This window comes from Cyclopterus lumpus, chromosome 23 (genome assembly GCF_009769545.1).
Source record: "Cyclopterus lumpus isolate fCycLum1 chromosome 23, fCycLum1.pri, whole genome shotgun sequence".
NCBI classification, from domain to species: Eukaryota; Metazoa; Chordata; class Actinopteri; order Perciformes; family Cyclopteridae; genus Cyclopterus; species Cyclopterus lumpus.
Window position 1 is genome coordinate 1,156,621 of NC_046988.1, and position 19,410 is coordinate 1,176,030.

At 43.6% G+C, this 19,410-nt stretch overlaps 1 protein-coding gene across 1 annotated transcript; it reads right to left on the reverse strand.

Annotated features, from left to right (window-relative positions):
* Positions 1-10,615: 10,615 nt before the first annotated feature.
* LOC117725889 (microsomal glutathione S-transferase 1-like) lies at positions 10,616-13,476 on the reverse strand. The gene is made up of 4 exons (XM_034525737.1): positions 13,295-13,476; positions 12,793-12,925; positions 12,324-12,415; positions 10,616-11,439 (listed from the first exon to the last, which is right to left on the reverse strand). The coding sequence occupies exons 2-4, from the start codon at positions 12,907-12,909 to the stop codon at positions 11,193-11,195; spliced, it is 456 nt and encodes a 151-aa protein (XP_034381628.1). The 5' UTR covers positions 12,910-12,925; positions 13,295-13,476; the 3' UTR covers positions 10,616-11,192.
* Positions 13,477-19,410: the final 5,934 nt, after the last annotated feature.

Consider the following 19,410-nt stretch of genomic DNA (forward strand, 5'->3'; position numbering starts at 1 on the left):
TTGGTGATTAGTAATGCTGGTCTATTGAAGAGTGAAATTATCAGAAAATTATTCTTATGAATACAAAAAAAACACAGCTTTGTGTGCCATCTCCCCTCTAACATACACACACACACACACACACACACACACACACACACACACAAAATGGAACAGTCATGATGGTGAGACTGTAAATTATCCACTGCTGGTTGTTAATTGAACATTTCCATTGTTACCATGACAGACTGCCTGCTGATTGGCTGTTGGCCCCCAGTCTGCCAGGGAGGTCCACAGACTGTTGTGAGTAGGGGAAGAACACAATGAAGGGAAAGAGACTGAAACAATGAAAGAGTGAGCTGAAAACAAGAGAAAGAAAAGCCTGGGAAATGGAATGGAAAAACCCAAAATCAGAGGTGGGGGATTGACGTTGGGTGCTTGGCCACGGTGTTCAATTACAGCATGTGGGAGGTTAAATCAATAACATTTAAATTGCTTATGGTAATCTCCTGCAATGCCGCTCCAATCACTGGGATCAGCATAAGCAATCTGCTGACCCCAGCACCGGTCAGCCACAGATTAAAACATATGAGGAGGAGTCAGCTGGCATGAAGGGTCAAACTGGAGTGGGCGTGCGCCAGTGTGGATGTGTAGGTGTGGGGTTTTTTTCTTCAAATTAGTTAGGTGTTAAAATGCAAATATTGCTATGTGCAGTCAACGTGAGAGAGCGAGAGAAGAGGAGAGGAGAGCTGCTGGAAACAGACTTGGGACGTTAAAATGTGCTGATGGAGAGTAAAGGTTTGGAGGAGAGACCTCCAAACCTTTACTCTCCATCAGCTGAGATGTGTTGGTATTCAACCGCCCACTGTTCAAGACCTTTTCTTTTCTTTTGGACCAAATGAATGTCTATTTAACCACAGTTGAAGAGGATTCTGAATAATATCTCAGACGTTGTGTTCAAGGTTTTGCTTCAACATTGGTGGGGACACATATTAATCAAAGGGTCTGGGGCCCTCCCCTAGAACATTTTGAGCTAATCTTCTGCATTCTGGGGAATTTTCTGCATCAATTTATGCTGAAGACAATTCAAAATCTAAAACTATAGTGGAATAATATGCATTAAGGCTTTCAGGCATTGCGTAATGCTTTCAAATATATGTTTTCTCCTGTACATCAATTCAGTTTATTTTTCAATATCACAAATTACAAATTATCCTCTGAGGGCTTTACAATCTGTACACATACGACATCCCTGACCTTTGACCTCACATCTAATCAGGAAAAACTCCCCAAAAATAACCTTTCACAGGGAAAAAAGGGAAGAAACCTTCAGGAGAGCACAATCCCTGGATTGTGGAGGTCTGGATTGTGGTCCATGCTTACTAATTATTCATACATTTCTGTCATATTCATTAAATGTCTTGTAACATGATTGTAAGTCGCTTTGGATAAAAGTGTCAGCTAAATGTAATGTAATGTGAAGAAACCTTCAGGAGTGTAACAGTTCAGCTCCACACCTTCTTTCTCTTAGTGGTTGTTTTCATTCTGTCTGCCTGTTTACTAACTCATTTCATTTCAGATCCTGCTTCATACCTGATCATCTCTCATTCCTTCACCTGGTCCTCATGCTCGTCTCACCTGCAGCCCATTCCCTCGTTAGTCCCTCACTACTTAGGTCCCCTCACTTGTCCTCTGCCAGATTGTCTTGTGTTTTTCTGACCAAGCGCTCAGCGTTCTGTAGTGTGTTTCCCTGTTTCTGTCTGTACTGTTCCTGCCGGTACTCCAGTAAATAATAATAATTAGTTTACTCTGTCTCGTGAGTCGTGCTTTGGGTCCCTGGTTATCGCCCTGTGACAAGGAGAGCAACAGAGGAGGATCCCTCTCCCCGGATAAACAGATGCAATAGATGTCATGTGTACAGAATGAACAGTGTTGCAGAGTTACAACACATTACATGAATATGACATCAAGTTTTATCATTTAATTTTGACCTCTGCACATGTCTTCTCTCCTCTTTAGTGTCTTTTATTTGGGGAGGTAATCTCTTTCAATGAATGTGGAAACTTTTCCCATCAGTTAATTCATTTATAAACACCTTGACTTGAATGATGTCACTATCTACACATGGTCTACACATATCTGTGTTCTCTGAGTTGAAAGGGATTAATTGTCGTAATATAATAAACGTGTAATATTATGAGAATAAACTCGCAATTGAATGAGAATGAAGTCATTACTAACTCTACTTCTTCCCTGGAGTCTTCCCTGTGCCTTCTCGCCTCAAAGGGTCCATTGGACCTGGCTGTGCCTGGAGCTGGTCCTGGGTCCTGACTCCTTGCCCCTGCTTCCTGCATCCAGCCTCTGGCTTAGACCTGGCCTCCTTCCCAATGGCCCTGCCTCCTTCTATGTGTCTCCTGCCTCAAAGGCCTGGCCTTATTGGTCCGGCCTCTTTCGCGATGCCTCCTGCCTCCTGCCTCCTGCCGTGGCCCTGCTGATGCCCCCCTCTCCTCTCTTCCTCCTTCTGTTTCATGGATTGTGGAGGTCTGGATTGTGGTCCATGCCTAATTATTCATACATTTCTGTCATATTCATGTAATGTGTTGTAACTCTGTAATGCTGTTCATCTGTACACATGACATCTATTGCTTCTGTCCATCCGCGGAGAGGGATCCTCCTCTGTTGCTCTCTTGAAGGTTTCTTCACTTTTTGGGGAGATTTTTCTGATCTGATGTGAGGTCAAAGGTCAGGGATGTCGTATGTGTACAGATTGTAAAGCCCTCTGAGGCAAATTGTGATTTTGAGCTATACAAAATAAACTGACTTGAATTGAATTGAATAAACATTTGTGTATCTGGAGGGCCTTATAACACACAACCTGAAACAAGACAACCCAGCTCCCTATCAGAAAACATGTGATACAACAAGCCATTCAGTCCCTTCATCTGTCCCATGCAGGCTCATTACAATATAGCACCCAGTTTGACATGCACCTTTGCCAGTGGTGTATAGTAACAAAGTCGAAATACTACTCAATTCTGCCAAAAGCGGGGTGGGTTTCATATGCCGAGAGACAATACTGAGGCCTTGGTACTGACATTGAAACTCTTGGACAGAGAGTCGTAGCCATGTTGGACCTGTGTTCAGTACGAGGCTTTACCGCAGCACAGACAGCTGTGGAAGATGTGGTGAAAGCAAACTTAGGTCTTTAATGGTGAAAATATTCTGGAGAAAAGCCCGCTGGATCTCCCAAGTCTTTGCATGGTCAGAAGAAAGAGTAAAGAAAATGTGGTCTCAAAACGACCACCTGGTGTTCCCCAATTGTTTCATAATTCTCTCCGCCAGCTTTGAGTTGTATTCCGTCTCACCATTCATTAATTTTTCAGGACCTTGGGTGCCGTTGTACGATATAAATATCTGGCTCACCTCAGCACCGGTGTGGAGTGTGACTTTGAAGTTGTGCCTAATGAAGCAGTTGTACAGTTAACCAGCTGAACAATAAGGCACAGGGCAGATCTTAGGCTTGTGGATGACAGCTAATGAAACAGAGAGAACAGACGCACAGAGGGAACGTCTTCACTACTGTGTCTAATCAGGCTGTCATCTATATGTATAGGAGGCCCACAATGACTACAGAGACACATGCACATACTGTGTGTCTCCTACTAAATATGTCATACACTGTAAATGAGCTTTCTCAGACGTATTTTGGAGGAAACGTGATTGCTGCTGGAAGTATGCTCAGGATGGCAGGATGCTGTGGTGGATGCTTGGCTGTACAAGCCACAGCACCATGCGTTGTTAAAGGTGAAGGAAACCATGGTGTGTACATACATATCTTGTTATCTTGTTCAAAACACAATCTGGATGTCATCATTGTTTCAGCCTGTTAGTCCAACTGAAATGCCAATCTGTGTCACTTCTCACTAATATTTCTACCCATGCTATGCTTATACCTAAACAAAGGGATTGGTTGTTTGCCAATGACTCCAAAAGACATATATGGCGTTTGGAGAAAACGAGCATCGGGTGCATGTTATGAAACAAATCTACGAGGTTAAGTTTAGGCAACAAACTACTTTGTTACATTTCGAAAAATAGCAGGGTTAAAATCAGCATGTATTAATAATACCTAACGTACATAACTAACCCATCCAACTGTGATGCTCGGTTTTCTACAGCACTGACTTCCAATTTGCTCCGGTCATAATTACTATGGCCTACTCATGAACGTAAATATTAGTCATATTAGGGCTGCTTCCACAGAAAACCTACACAGGGGTTTTTGGGGGTAGGACGGTCTGCATTTCTCTGTCATTATTTTGACAAATCCCAGGCTGCAATAGAGCCGGGGAAGCATAATGAACCCATTCTTAATCTGGCCTTCAGAGCTCTGATTGGTCAATTAGTTCTCCACCCTACGGAAACAGCCATCAACGAGAACACCAGACCATCTGAATCACTGAATACATTGGAGATGTGGGCAGTGGTTCAGACTGAGGTCTGGGACCAGAATAGGTCAGGGTGGAGGGTGGAACATACAAAGCACAGGTATTGAACACCCGAGACTTCCTGTTTCCTTAACCATGTAATCAAGTTTCCCCGGGAGGATATTGAAGAAAAGACTTTGGCAGTGAACATTTAGCAGATTCGCTCAGGACAAAACATTTGTTGGCATTGAAAATAAGTTGTACATGAATTTCCAGGAGACAGGGTTGATCTGCACAAACACAGAGAGCAAGCATGCCTCCTATAAATTACATTCCACTAGTCTGCATTCACAATATACGTTCAGTGGCTACATTCAGGGGAAAAGCAGGAAATAGTGTGCTTTTCATATAGAGGAAGGGTTTGGGAGGTGGGGTACTTCACAACTAACAGCATGACCAGTGCTATTGTAGGCCTGTGTGGTCCTGCATGTTGGGCCCACTGTGAAGACACACTTGTGGATATAAGCAGCTGACTATAATATTTATAACACTAACTCTTGTACCCGAGCATGTGGCATGTCTACATTAGTTACATTGAGGGTGCTATAAAAACCAAGAAACCATCCCAAATAATAAATCAACTAGGTTGGAAACACATTTTCTCCCGGATTATGTTTGTTTTTGCCGATTCACAAGTATGTTCTATTTCATCCTTGCTGACTGCCCGAGGAGGTACTTAGCATTGGATATCTTCCGTCTCGCGCACACGCAGGTCGAGTCTTAATAACAACAAAGTTACCTGTGACCTCAGATGACCCCAGCCGGGTATAATTTCCGACGTCATCCTGAGATCAGTCCTTTTTCATCTTCTTGCTACGCAGGCTAACTACTACCCATGTCCACAGTAGCACAGTGCTCAGGCTTACTGGTAGGACACCAGTAATTACTGCTACCATACCAGTGATGAAAGTGTCCTCTCACTGACTGTTCCCTGCCCCTCTCTAGCAATCAGCAGAGCGCCCACCGCTCAGAATGACTTCGTAACCCACATCAATTAGTGGGAGTTCAACTCAATTCAATTCAGTTTATTTTGTATAGCCCAATATCACAAATTACAGGGCTGCCGGATCCAGCCCAACCTACCCGTTTCAAACGCCAGGGCTCCCCTCAAGAGGACTAGGTCCAGCGTGCTGGCTTCTAGAGTGGATCTGATGACCGCCGAACTGGCTCAGAGGAAGTCGCTTCTCCTGACCCTCCACCCTGGTGTGGGAAGGATTGAGGCATCAGATCCACCCGCGGCTGAGTCTGTCCGAGTGGAGGATGTTAGCTCAGTGTCAGCCAATCTCTTGCGTAAGAGCGGAGATGTCAGCCAACTGGTTCTCCTTAAGGGAGAGTACCGGTCCTCTTGGTCAAGATGCCCTGGCTCACACGTGTCCAGAGGGTCTTCTTTATGCTTCCCCTCCACCCCCCATTTCCTCTGATCTGCCAACTACTCCTCATGGTTCTTCAACATGGCCACAGACTTTTGCTGGTGGCACCTTTATGGCCAGCCAGGACTTGGTTCCCCCTGTTGCACAGATTCTGCTGCGGTCCGCCATGGCGCCTCCCCGACAAGAGGGACCTCCTATCGCAGCTAGGGGGTGGGATCTGGCATCCCAATCCCAGCCGCGTTCAACTATGGGTCTGGCCGCTGGAGGGCCCAATAGGCTGCAGAGCGGCTGCACAGAACCAGTCAGAAGGACTATTCTGAATGCCAGAGTGCCATCTTCCCGTCTACAGTACAAATGCAGATGGAAGCTGGCAATTGGCGTGTGGAGGGACCTAGTACAGTGCCCTGTGCCTACTGTACTCGAGTCTCCGCCGTCCCTTCTAGATAAGGGCAGGTCTCCCTCTATCCTCAGGGTGTACGTAGCTGCTATTTCATGGCAGCATGCTAAAGCCGACAATGACGCGGTGTCCCTGGTGTCCCTCTTCTTAAAAAGGGCTCCACTACTGCGTCCCCCGAGCCCACTGAGGGCTCCTCCAGGGAACTTGTCTGTGGTACTGGACACCCTATGCTCGCCTCCCTTCAAACCCTTGGCAGAGGCAGAGCTGTGATGGCTGTCGGCAAAGACTGTTTTCATTCTTGCCATCACATCTGCAGAGCAAGTAGGCAAGCTACACGCCCTGTCGGTGAGTGAGTCATGTCTGAGGTGTAACTCAGATGGCTCAGGTGTCACACTGTGGCCTAATACAGTGTTTCTCCCAAAGGTGCTGGCACGCTCGTGTCTCAACCAGCCTATCCAGCTTGCTCAGTTTGACCCCCACCATAACTGTTAGTCGTTTATGGTGGATCTAAGAGGGGCAGTGCCCTTGCAAAACAGCGCCTGTCCCACTGGATAGTGGAGGCCATTGCTTGTGCATACAGAGTGAACGATCGTGCTCTGCCATCCGGAGTAAGGGGCCATTCTACCAAGAGTGTTTCCACATCAGGGGCAACCCTGAGAGGTGTGCCCATGGAGGATATATGTGCTGCAGCCTCAGTGGCATCACCGAGCACATTCAGCAGAGACTACAGAGTGAACGTTGCCACCCTCCATCCACTGGAGGTGGTTCTTCGTCCAAATTCCTCTGCTTGAGCCATGCGAGGTAGGTTCCTTGGGAATCCTCGTGACTCTGTTGATATAAGTCATCCAGTGCTAAGCACCGCCTCTGGCGGTCAGGAAGGATGAAATAGAACGAAAGTTACGTATGTAACTACGGTTCTATGAATCCTGGATGACCGCCAGAGTTCTTGGTCACTCGGACTCTCGTGATTTTCCGAGAAGATTCCGTAGGACTGATCTCGGAATGACACCGGAACTTATACCTGGCCGGGGGTCACCCGAGGTCACACGTGACTTTGTTGTTATTAAGACTCGACCTGCGTGTGCGCGAGACGGAAGATATCCAGTGCTAAGCACCGCCTCTGGCGGTCATCCAGGATTCATAGAACTGTAGTTACATGCGTAACTTTCATTTCCAATCATAATCACGTCCCCATGAGGAGGGCTGGATGGTTCAGACCAACACATGGTTGTGTCCCATGGGAAACCAAAAGCAATGTTGACTTACTAAACATAACATTAATTTGCATAAGTTGCATTTTGTAAATGTTTTTTTGTTTTAATTTGCAACATGAACCATTTAAAAAAACTGCAAACTGAGTGAAAATACATTTTCCTCGAAAAAATGAAAAAGTGCGAATGCAGTTCAGTTGTAAAGGAACGTAACTTTTAGAAGAAATGGTTGCTAACTAACTCAAAAAGGTGTGATTTTATTAATTACTTCATTTGAAGAAAATAGTAAAATAATAATTGATATGGTCTACTTCATTATTACCTGATTGCTGGGGGATGATACATTCATTTCTAAAAATAATGGCATAATGGGGATGCATTTGTTCCACTTGCTCTATTGCTCAGTGCCCAAATGTAATTGTCCCTCAAGTGTTTACTTTCAATACACTCTTTTAGAAAAACACAATTGAGGCAGAATTGCTTAAATATATTTTATGAAAGTTGCACAGTTGCACATGAGCGGGCTATAATTGGATGGAGATGTTGCAAACAGAGTCCTGCATGTAGCACGAGTGAGGCGTGCTGGGTGTGTCTGTGGTTGTTAGTTATACAAGGCGGTGCTCCCCCTCCACCTGAGCTGTGAAACGCCTGCTTGTCTGAGGAATGAGAGACCCTGGAGGGCCCCAAACAAATGAGCTCCCATAAAACTCTACTTCTACAATGCAGACGAGCACGCGCCCAAAGCAGCCTTCATGGTCATACTATTCACAGTGCCCACCCATGGGTCACCTTCACGTGAAGCGTGAGGCATTCATCATATCAGCAGCTGACGCATGTAAACAAGTCAGTGCTCTTTACTTCTGACAAGAGGGAATCGGCCATTGTTGTGTCCACGACGTGAGCAAAGTGGGGTCGCTGATACGGAAGCTGTGTGTTGCGTTCAGTCCCTGATGAAGATGTTTACAAGTAAAAGCTGCATTGTGGGATATGTACGGAGAATGTTTATCAGCAGAGCAAATTAAGTTAATTGTTTGAGCCGAGGCGCTTTTATGAGCTCTTGGTGGGGAGCAGTTGACTTTTAAAAGGCCTCCCTCTAGTGGCGGACAGGCACACTGCTGGAGTCAGGTCCTCCCACCAATAAGCAGGAGTTTATCTCAATATGACTCCTCCTGCGCCTCTGAAGGAAGGAGTGAATAGAACTGTGGAATAATAACACGTGTCTAGCGTAAAACATAAATCGTACATTTCAGAAACAGCTCTTTAATATCTCCCAATGTTTAGCTCCTTCTTTGTTTGTTTTATCAGCTGGCAGCACATTATTAAACATTATTCATTCTGACATAAGCTGCTGAGGTAATCAAACTATGATTCATTTTATCTGCCGTTGAGTCAATAAAGGAAATGAATAATGGACACAAAAAAAAGTATTATATCTTTTAAAAAAAAATACAGATAAAATAAAACTCATATTGATTTTCAGTTTGCTATAATTAAAAACTTTACATAAAACATGGGGATTTACTCTTATAGGAAACTATTCCTCATTCAATTTAAATACAACATGAACAGACGTAAAATTAATGATAATTCAGATGTGTTTTGTGATTTTGAATAATGATAAAATACTAATAAGAATAGCAATTCTTCTCGAACAATAGCGTGTCTTTTATATGGGGAAGGAATACAGAGAAGAGGCCAAGAGAAGGAGCAGTTTTCATTCCTAGAAAGTAAATATCTCTCATATCTCTTCCCCACGCATGCGTCCAGAGTGAAAGAGAACCCGTTGTTATCATGTGTCGTCCCGCCAGCTGATGACCGTGAACATGAACTATTGTGAAATACACAGAGCTAGAAACACATACATCTTTTAGAAAAGACAGTGTATAGTTAGGCTCACATGAATTATGCTGACTGGCGGTTTAGTTCCATTAAAGAATAAATAAGAAAGTAAACAATGACATTCCTTTCTTTTCTCTGCTTCAAACACGTGTTTTCATTCACTGGTCAATTTAGCTTCTATAACATTCTTTCAGAGAATTTGCATATTCAAACACATTTCAGAAAATCATTGTTTTAATGTCAGTAATCAACAGGAGAAGTTTCATGGTGATATCTAGTAGTTATTATTTTACCCTATTCACTAGTGTCTGTTATTTGTCAATGTTCACATTTCTGTTCCGGAAATGCAAATGACCACATTTTTAGTAAGATAATATCCTATGTGCATACCTAAACATATATTTGCAGAAAACTAATAGATTCATTTTTTTATATTAGTTAACCCTATTCACCGTCCAAGAGAAATATATTTTATTTTATTTTAGTTTGCTTTATCGTCTTATTTGATGAAATTGTAATTACCAACAATGAAGAAATGTCTTTCACGTGTCAGTCAAATGTGTTGCGTTTCGTCAAAAAACATCCTCTTTTGAAATAAGGACAAATATGTACAGTAGCTGTAGTAATGTTTATATTTCTTGACGCAAATTACAATAAATAATACAGTTCATAACATCTATTGATGAGTAAGAGGAAAAAGGACTCATCCCGACTCACCAATCTGCAGCCTTTTCCTGCCACATTATGTTATTGACCAACCGCCAATCATCTTCCATGATGCTGCCTTCAGAGGACACGCCTCCGCTTCCCAAACTCAAATGGACTTTGTTGTGGTTTAGAGAATGATCAGTGATATGATGTTATCAATGTGTCAATGCTATAAACATGAACAGAATACAGAGATAAGTCATTTCCATGCTAGTCTACTTGGACCCAAGTCTCTCTAACTGCACTATCATTTAAAACACTCATATAACACTGATATTACAATATATTGTACATATTTAAATTACATTTGTTTGTACTTATTTATTCTTGCTATACATTTTCTGTGTCATTGTGCAACCCAGACAATAAAACTTATCCCTCGAACAGCTCATGAATTCAGATTCAATGAGATTAATGTAAAATTTCAAAAGAAGACCTTTTATTTTATGATTAGTTATCTAAAATTATAGCTATTCCATTTCATTATCAGTTTATATAATGCTCACAGCATGTATGTTCCTAAATATGTTTTTGAGGTGGACCAAAAGAGGAGTTTTGGTCCCACGGGTCATTCCCATAGATCTTAAAACAGGGAACAGCACAACAAAGGAGATTAATATCAAATGATAGGCAAGAGTAGTTCCATTTTATTTGTTGTAGTTGGGATTTTTGCACAATCATTAAAAGCAAAAAGCAAGTCCAAAGATCAGGATGTGTGGAATTTATCCTGGCGTTGCGTAATCGGTGGGAGCACCCCTGACCTGAAATACCACTTCCTCATAGCTACAGCCTCAGACGTACAGATACACTGGTTCATTTCAACAAGTCACATTAACGTCTGAATATTGCATCAGACAGGCTGTTGTGTTCCAACTAACTGGGTGGATTTTACTTTGAAAACATTTTATATGAATGACCTTCTTGGCCACTACCAGATTTAACACCTGTACTTTAAATCATTCAGTTGCATTGGAGTTTTACCACCGAGCTTAGGAAGTCACCTTGAGAAGTTATCACCCAGACACAAAGCTGATAGAGAAGTGTATTCAAAATAAAGGTTCCATCTGAGGCAATAGTTCCAGGGAATGCAAAGATGAAGTACAAATTATGTTTAATAATCAAGCTCATAGATAGCTGTAAAAAAACATAGCCTCTCGCAGGAATGTGAGCTTGTGCAGAAGCTGCTGGACCAGTATTGTCTCTAAAGGACGAGAACCTTGCCGAGCACCCTGTAGGCCATGGAGAAGGTGACCAGCAGGCCCAGCATCCAGGACAGCGCCCTGCAGGGCTGAGGCAGAGCGCCGACGTAGGCGATGCTGTGGAAGATCCGGCAGGCGGTAAAGAAGCGGAAGTGAAGCAGAGCGGTTGAGAGCTCAGGGCCCGTCAGAGCGTAGAGCAGCCCGATCAGCACGAAGGGAACGATGTTCTCCAGGTCGTTCATGTGGCACCTCGAGAACCGAGACAGGGAACGGCAATCAATCAGTGCAAAATGACACAAAACTAAACTTCACTCTCAATTATGTTTGGGAAATGTGTATTTATTTATTTATTTTTTTAAACACAAGTCGTGAACTGAAACAAAACCGTATAGATATGTAGTGCCTGGTTAGAGTTGGTAAATCATCACGGTTTGTCTGTAAATAAGAACGCTGGTTACGTTATTGAAAGTGCTGGAGGCCTCATGGAGTCGGAGCTGAAGGAGATCCTGCATGTTGGAACTTATGTTCTCTGAGGACAAGGGAATCCAAACACCAGAGGCCCGAGACAGGTGGCAGTGTGTGTGCAACCGTGTTGCTTTTGTCTTCAGTGTTAATGTGTTGCTGTGTGTAGATCAGTAGGGTTGGTAACTGGAACGTTATCAGTTCAAAGACCAGAGCAGCAACTCCCAAATCGGAGTTTGATTGATTCTCAACTAGTGGGTCCCACCTTTGGGTTGCAGACCCGTTTTCAGCGCCTTAGCATAGAATTGTATTTGATCTTGAAGGAGATTTTGTTATGCAGCGGAGTGCCGTCTGTTCACACACCTTAATGCTGCGTTCACATTTGCTTTACTAGCGTGAGTTTAAATTCATTTTATATAGCCCAAACATCACAAACTCCCCTCAGAGGGCTTTACAATCTGTACACGTACGACATCCCTGACCTTTGACCTCACATCGGATCAGGAAAAACTCCCCAATAATAAAACGGGGAAAAAAGGGAATTCTCTTCTAGAATGGTCAAAAGATTATCTCAACCGCAACTAGCAATTATGTGTTTTGTGTATTGGTTTCCTGATAAGATCCCAGTGTATCCATCATCAACGTCAAGTGTAAGGGACGGATCTTCTCACCTTCGAACCCGCTCTACATCCGGGTGGGTTCTGAACAGCTTCTTCCTCTCCTCTGCAGGCTTTAAGGCCACGTCTTCCTCATTAGCGAAAGCCTGAAAGCGAGAACGCCTAAATGAGTGTTTACCCCAAGCAGACGTTATGTTGAGAAATTCCATATTATAATGTTGACAGGCATGAGGAGAATATGTATAATAATAATATATAAAAACTGTTCCCACAATAATCAAGTCTAATTAAATGTTTTTTAAGTTGTTGCTTTTCTCAGGAAAAACCTGTTCCAGTCACTCGTTCACAACCCGGGTTGTGCCTTGTCATTATTTTATGTAGTGGTGCTTTTTAGAGGCAGATATGCATCGGATATGCATCTTCATTTCTTGCATATCAAAGAAACCACAAAACAAGTCTTACAGAGTTAGACGTGAGGTACCTGTCACATGTCATGAAAAGGAATGTAAAAAAGATGACGTACCCCCCTGTTGAAGCGGAAGTATGCAGTCATGGGAGCCATCAGCAACATCTTCAGAAGGACGATAGTTGCGTAGGTGGTGAAAGCCATAAATACCTCCTCTTCCATCAGCGTTGCCATCTCTGCTGGTTTACAACTGAATCACAATGAGAACAAGACAGGACCGCTTTTAAATGAGGTTTTAGCAAAGATAAGAAACATCCTAAACTAAATGGAAAAAAGAACTTCTGCTGCCAAAACTTCTACAAAAGTGCAGCATTAATATTTTTGCTAGAATTGTGATCAGTGTAGTTTTGCCTGACACCTCTGGAGTGGAGAATACAATATTGTCAGTAAGACTCAATATGCACCGTCTCTGTTTACAGATCAAGTGACAAAACAGACACACCCTTGCTGCAGAATGCAACACTCTGAAGAAGACCGACATGTAGAAATGATCATTAAATACATGTGTGATATTGTCACAAATATACAGTATAATTTACAGTTGAACAGCTCTACTCACGTCCTGTTGTGACTGCAGAAGTGGAGCGAGTGTGTGTCTGTTACATGAAAACCAAACGGACCCGTCAGAAGTCAGGGGGGCGGGACAACTACGACTGCAGCACAAAACACAACTTCCTGTATGTGGTGGTGTTGCTGTGTTTCTATACTTGTGAGGACCGCATGCATTCATTCCACTAAAGACACTAACACCAACCCTGTCCCAGTTCAGCTCCACACCCCGCTCACTCTATTGTTCAGTCACTCCCTCCTCGTCAGTCTAACCCCCTTCACCTGTTCACTCACCTGCCTCTGATCACTAATCAAGTCCCTATTTAGGCTCCTGCCGTCCAGACACACCTTGCCAGATTGTTCTTCAGTTTTTTTCATGCCAGACTCGCCAGCACTTGTTCTCCTGTTGCCGACCCTGCCCGTCCCTGTTTAACCCGCTAGCCCGCTAGCCCGATTCCGGGTGAACCTACCAGCCTTCTGTGTGGTCGTTAGTCTGCCTGCTTTTTCCGGAGTTTTAAATAAAAGGTCAAAGATCCCTGGTGTCGTGTGGTTGCATTTGGGTCCAGATACGATCCGTTACAACCAGCTCAGCATAGTTTTTTCTAGAATAATGACTTGCAGATTTTAGAGAAGTCCATCAGCTATAAAAGTTGACAGACACTTTGTAGTTGTATCCATTTAGTTTACATGTTTTACACTTGCATGTTTTAATCTGTGATTCTCTACGAGCAAATGTGTTTGTCAACTTAAAGCAGCAGACCTCAGATTATGACACTCAGCTGTAAAGACTGTGATCAACAAAACAAAGACATTTAGCCCAAAGATGACAAACTATTGTAACTGTGACACAGAAATAACCCACGAACACACTGGTTAAAATGTTATGAAGAAATGTATGTGTAAATCTGTTTCACAAAAGCATTTGGTTAAGGCAGTATAATTACTTGTTTAGAACTTGAAACTAAAAGTTTAGGACTTGTTGGTCTGGATTCGGGACCTGACTTGGGGCTTGTTGGTCTGGACTTGGGACCTGACTTGGGGCTTGTTGGTCTGGACTTGGGACCTGACTTGGGGCTTGTTGGTCTGGACTTGGGACCTGACTTGGGGCTTGTTAGTCTGGACTTGGGACCTGACTTGTGTCTTGTTGGTCTGGACTTGGGACCTGACTTGGGGCTTGTTGGTCTGGACTTGGGACCTGACTTGTGTCTTGTTGGTCTGGACTTGGGACCTGACTTGGGGCTTGTTGGTCTGGACTTGGGACCTGACTTGGGGCTTGTTGGTCTGGACTTGGGACCTGACTTGGGGCTTGTTAGTCTGGACTTGGGACCTGACTTGTGTCTTGTTGGTCTGGACTTGGGACCTGACTTGGGGCTTGTTGGTCTGGACTTGGGACCTGACTTGTGTCTTGTTGGTCTGGACTTGGGACCTGACTTGTGTCTTGTTGGTCTGGACTTGGGACCTGACTTGGGGCCTGACTTGGGGCTTGTTGGTCTGGACTTGGGACCTGACTTGGGGCTTGTTGGTCTGGACTTGGGACCTGACTTGTGTCTTGTTGGTCTGGACTTGGGACCTGACTTGGGGCTTGTTTGTCTGGACTTGGGACCTGTCTTGGGTCTTGTTGGTCTGGACTTGGGACCTGACTTGTGTCTTGTTTGTCTGGACTTGGGACCTGACTTGGGGCTTGTTTGTCTGGACTTGGGACCTGATTGGATGGGCTACCTGCACTCGTTACTCGTCACAGGGGACTTCCACAAGCTGCTTGCTTCACAGCTTTGAGTACTAACAAGATGTTTATTCCTTATGTTCATAACAATTGTTTTGGGGGCGTGGCTTTTGAGGGAGGCCTGAAGAGATTGGCTGTTAGTGTTTATTCGCTTAATTTAAAAAAACGGTTCACTTCTGTTTTCACCCCCAACACAAACAAAAGTCTGTTTGTTTGACCCCCTGTTTGTTTATATTTCCCATTATTCTTCAAATAATTTTAGATACACTGGCCTGGGACAAAATTCTGCTCATACAGTATATCTGAGATGTATTAAGACTTATTAAGTATTTTATTTCGAACAAAAATACATTTTCAGGAGATGTTCAGCTCCCTCCCTCCTCCACAAAATCATTTTTTAAAAAAAATCATTTTGGGTGAAAAAACAATTCATTCTCACAAACACAAAATTGCACCTCCCCCCCAATCCTCCACTGATGGATACCACTGCTGTTTTCAATGCAGCCAGCCTCTCTGCTCTCTGTTCTTCATCCTCCCATCAAAGCTGAGCTCCTGTCTCCAGACTGTGGCTAGAATGCAGCTGCGTCAAGTCAAGATCAGTCTCCAACATGCTGTCATTTCGCTTTAATCCAACGTGTGTCACATCGGTGTGTGTCGAGAGCCAGACGCCTGAAACACTCTGAGCTTAAACAAAGAGCCATGTCTTACCAGCATGAGGCGCTTTGAAAAGCGCACAAATACACCTGATAAAGAGACCAAGCTTGTTATTTTCTCCCTGTTCACCAGTTCCTCTTCCTGTCACATCCCTGTAAGCCCAGTGTGGTACCTATGCTGGGAGGGTGCACACCAGTTTGAGAGGGGAGTTACAGTCTGTTCTGTGGAGCTGTGAGTGAGCAGCGTCTGCCTAAGACAAACAGAATGTTGATACTGCGTCTATTTGGCCCAGGGCATGTTTTCCATGATTTGACATGCTGACATATGTGAAGGCATGATGCTAATGACAGGTGGCACGCTCACAGATGTTAGTGCTCTCAACTCCTCTCTCTGCTGCAGAGGCTCGTCTGTGCAGGAGCTGCCTCAGCTGCGTTTGTTCAAGTTGTCGTTCTAATGCGTATCTGACAGAACAGATTCTGTTCCATACAGCTGTGTGCACGGCCTTGTGTTGTTCTCACCCGATACACACACCGTAACCCAATGTGTTGGGCTATTAGCGTGAGCGGAATGCCTGGTGACACACACTCAATGCTGCGCATGAATGCATCCTGTGTTAATGGAGGACTGAACTTTCACTCACAGCAGATAAAGGAGCTTAAAAGGTGCTCAGTAAAACGGTTCATATAGTAAAAATTAAAACAACACTAGTTTATCTGACTTCTATAGACACAAAAAAACAGAAAACAACCTTGCATGGGAAAAAAAGTGAAGAACCCTTCAGGAGAGCAACAGAGGAGGATCCCTCCCCCCGGATGGACAGAAGCAATAGATGTCATGTGTAGAGAATGAACAGAATTACAGAGTTACAACACATTCAATGAATATGACAAAAATTATGAATAATTAGTAGTGGACCACGATCCAGACCTCCACAATCCATGTAAACAGAAGGAGGAAGAGAGGAGAGGGGGGCATCAGCAGGGCCAACGCAGGAGGCAGGGCCATTGAGGCAGGAGGCATCGCAAAAGAGGCCGGACCAATGAAGGAGGCAGGGCCATTGGGAAGGAGGCCAGGTCCGAGCCACGGGCTGGATGCAGGAAGCAGGGGCAAGGGGTCAGGACCCAGGAGCCAGGACAAGCTTCAGACACCGCCAGGTCCAATGGACCCTATGAGATGTGAAGTCACAAAGACTCTGGGGAGGAAGCAGAGTTAATAAGGTGCAATGGAGAGATGTAAATTCATCCATAAGGAGAGAGAGAAGAGGAGATAGGTGCTCAGTGTATCCTAAAACATCCCCCAGCAGCCTATAAGCCTATAGCAGCATATCTAGGGGCTGGACCAGGGCAAACCTGATTCAGCCCTAACTATAAGCACTATCAAACAGGAAAGTCTTAAGTCTACTAACTATTATAGTTATTACATTTATTGTTATTATAATTTCCAATTACATTTATAGGGAATGTTTGTATGTATCAATGTAGGGAGAAGGTTGTGGTGGAAAGATGGGTCAACATCCCCCCAATGCTCTGTTTGTGACCCCTGTGGAACCACAAGTACTTATTTGAACCCTAACCTGACATGAGCTTTACTGAACCTAACCAAGCGGTTCGTTGCCTAAACCTAATTGAGAATGCAGTTATGCAACTGCAAAAGCGCCACAATCTGTTACAAAACTAGTTGACAATGTTAATATGAATATGTTCAGACATGTATACTTCTCTGTCTCGTTGATACTGACGCACAAGGCACCCTTAAACCTCCACATGGCTTTCAAATAACAGTGTAAACCCAATATTAGATGCTCAGAGCGACTAGTGTGGTATAAAAAGCTAGAAAGTCCGGTGAGCGGTGGATGGGTCAAACAAACACAGGACTTTCACTCAGGAGACCGGCATTCATGTCTTGTAAGTGTGGCAGGATCAACATTGTGTTACAACGTCAACTGCAAACGTTCCCCAATGTTACCCACACGTGAACCTACTGCATCACCACACTTGGCAAAACCCTGCCACCGGCTTGCTGCCCTAGTGGTAGAATATAAAGAGTAGGGATGAGATCATCTGTACACATACAAGGATTTCGTATGTGTACAGATTGTAAAGCCCTTTGAGGCAAATTTGTAATTTGTGATATTGGGCTATACAAAATAAACTGAATTGAATCAAGTGAGTACCATCTGCATAGCAATGAAAGTTTATTGAGTGTTTCCTGATAATATTGCCCAAAGGAAGCATATATAAGGTAAATAAAATTGGTCCAAGCACAGAACCTTGTGGAACTCCGTGATTAACGTTGGTGGTCATTGAGGCTTCATCGTTTACAAATACAAATTGAGATCGATCTGATAAATAGGATTTAAACCAACTTAGCGCGGTACCTGAAATGCCAATCGACTGATCCAGTCTCTGTAATAGGATGTCATGATCAATGGTGTCGAACGCAGCACTAAGGTCTAATAATACCAGTACGGAGATGAGTCCTTTATCTGAAGCAATTAGGAGGTCATTTGTAATTTTCATCAGTGCTGTCTCTGTGCTGTGGTGTTTTCTAAATCCTGACTGAAACTCCTCAAATAAACTATTCTGATGTAGGAAGTCGCACAACTGATTTGCGACTACTTTCTCAAGGATCTTAGAGAGGAAGGGAAGGTTAGAGATGGGTCTGTAGTTAGCCAACACCTCTGGATTAAGAGTGGGCTTTTTCAGGAGAGGTTTAATTACAGCTACTTTGAAGGAATGTGGTACATGGCCTGTTAGCAAAGACACATTAACAATATCCAGCAGAGAGGTGCCAATTAAAGGCAACACGTCTTTAAGCAACCTCATTGGGATGGGGTCTAAGAGACAGGTAGACGGTTTAGAAGTAGAAACCGTTGAAGACAATTGGTCTAGGTTAATGGGAGAAAAGCTATCCAAATATACACCAGGGCATACAGCCGTTTCCAAGGTCACTCCTCTTGATGACAGATCGGCAGTAGTTGAGGGCAAGAGATCATCAATCTTGCCTCTAATAGTTAAAATCTTTTCATTGAAGAAGTTCATGAAGTCATTACTACTGAGGTCTATAGGAATACACGGCTCCACAGAGCTGTGACTCTCTGTCAGCCTGGCTACAGTGCTAAAGAGAACCCTGGGGTTGTTCTTATTTTTCTCTATATTATCTCATGTATACTTATGTGTATTGGTAATCAAAACCACAAAATCACAAACCACAAAATCCTGAATAATATTTGATGCATGATTCAATTTACAACTTGCAACAAATCAATTTAGAAGAATAACATTTTGAATAACCTCACTAATATTGATTTAAAATGACCCAACGGAAGTTTAATGCATAATTGTACACATATTCCCAAAAGCCTGACTCTTTTCTCTGCAGCAACCAGTTTACTATTTGAAATGGATTCTTTTTCATGTCAGGAGCTGCCAGTGATCAATACATTATGATCGCATATCATGTCAATGGCTGGCAACAGAATATGAGTTTTTACTCCCTCCCTGTTCTGCTGCCGGATTCCAATCTGAGCTCCGCCCAAATGAAATGGAAGCCAAGTGCTTCAGATAGATCTTAAATATCAGCAGCCAGGCGTCATCCTTTATGCGGCAGATTCCCCAAGAAAAATAATGTCCTGTGATTTCCCTCAAGGAGTGGTAATGGCAAAAAAGCTGCATTGATTCCTCGCCAGCCCTGCCAGTAATTGGGATGCTGGCTGCAAAGGCTGCCATAGATTTCTTATGGTAGCCAGG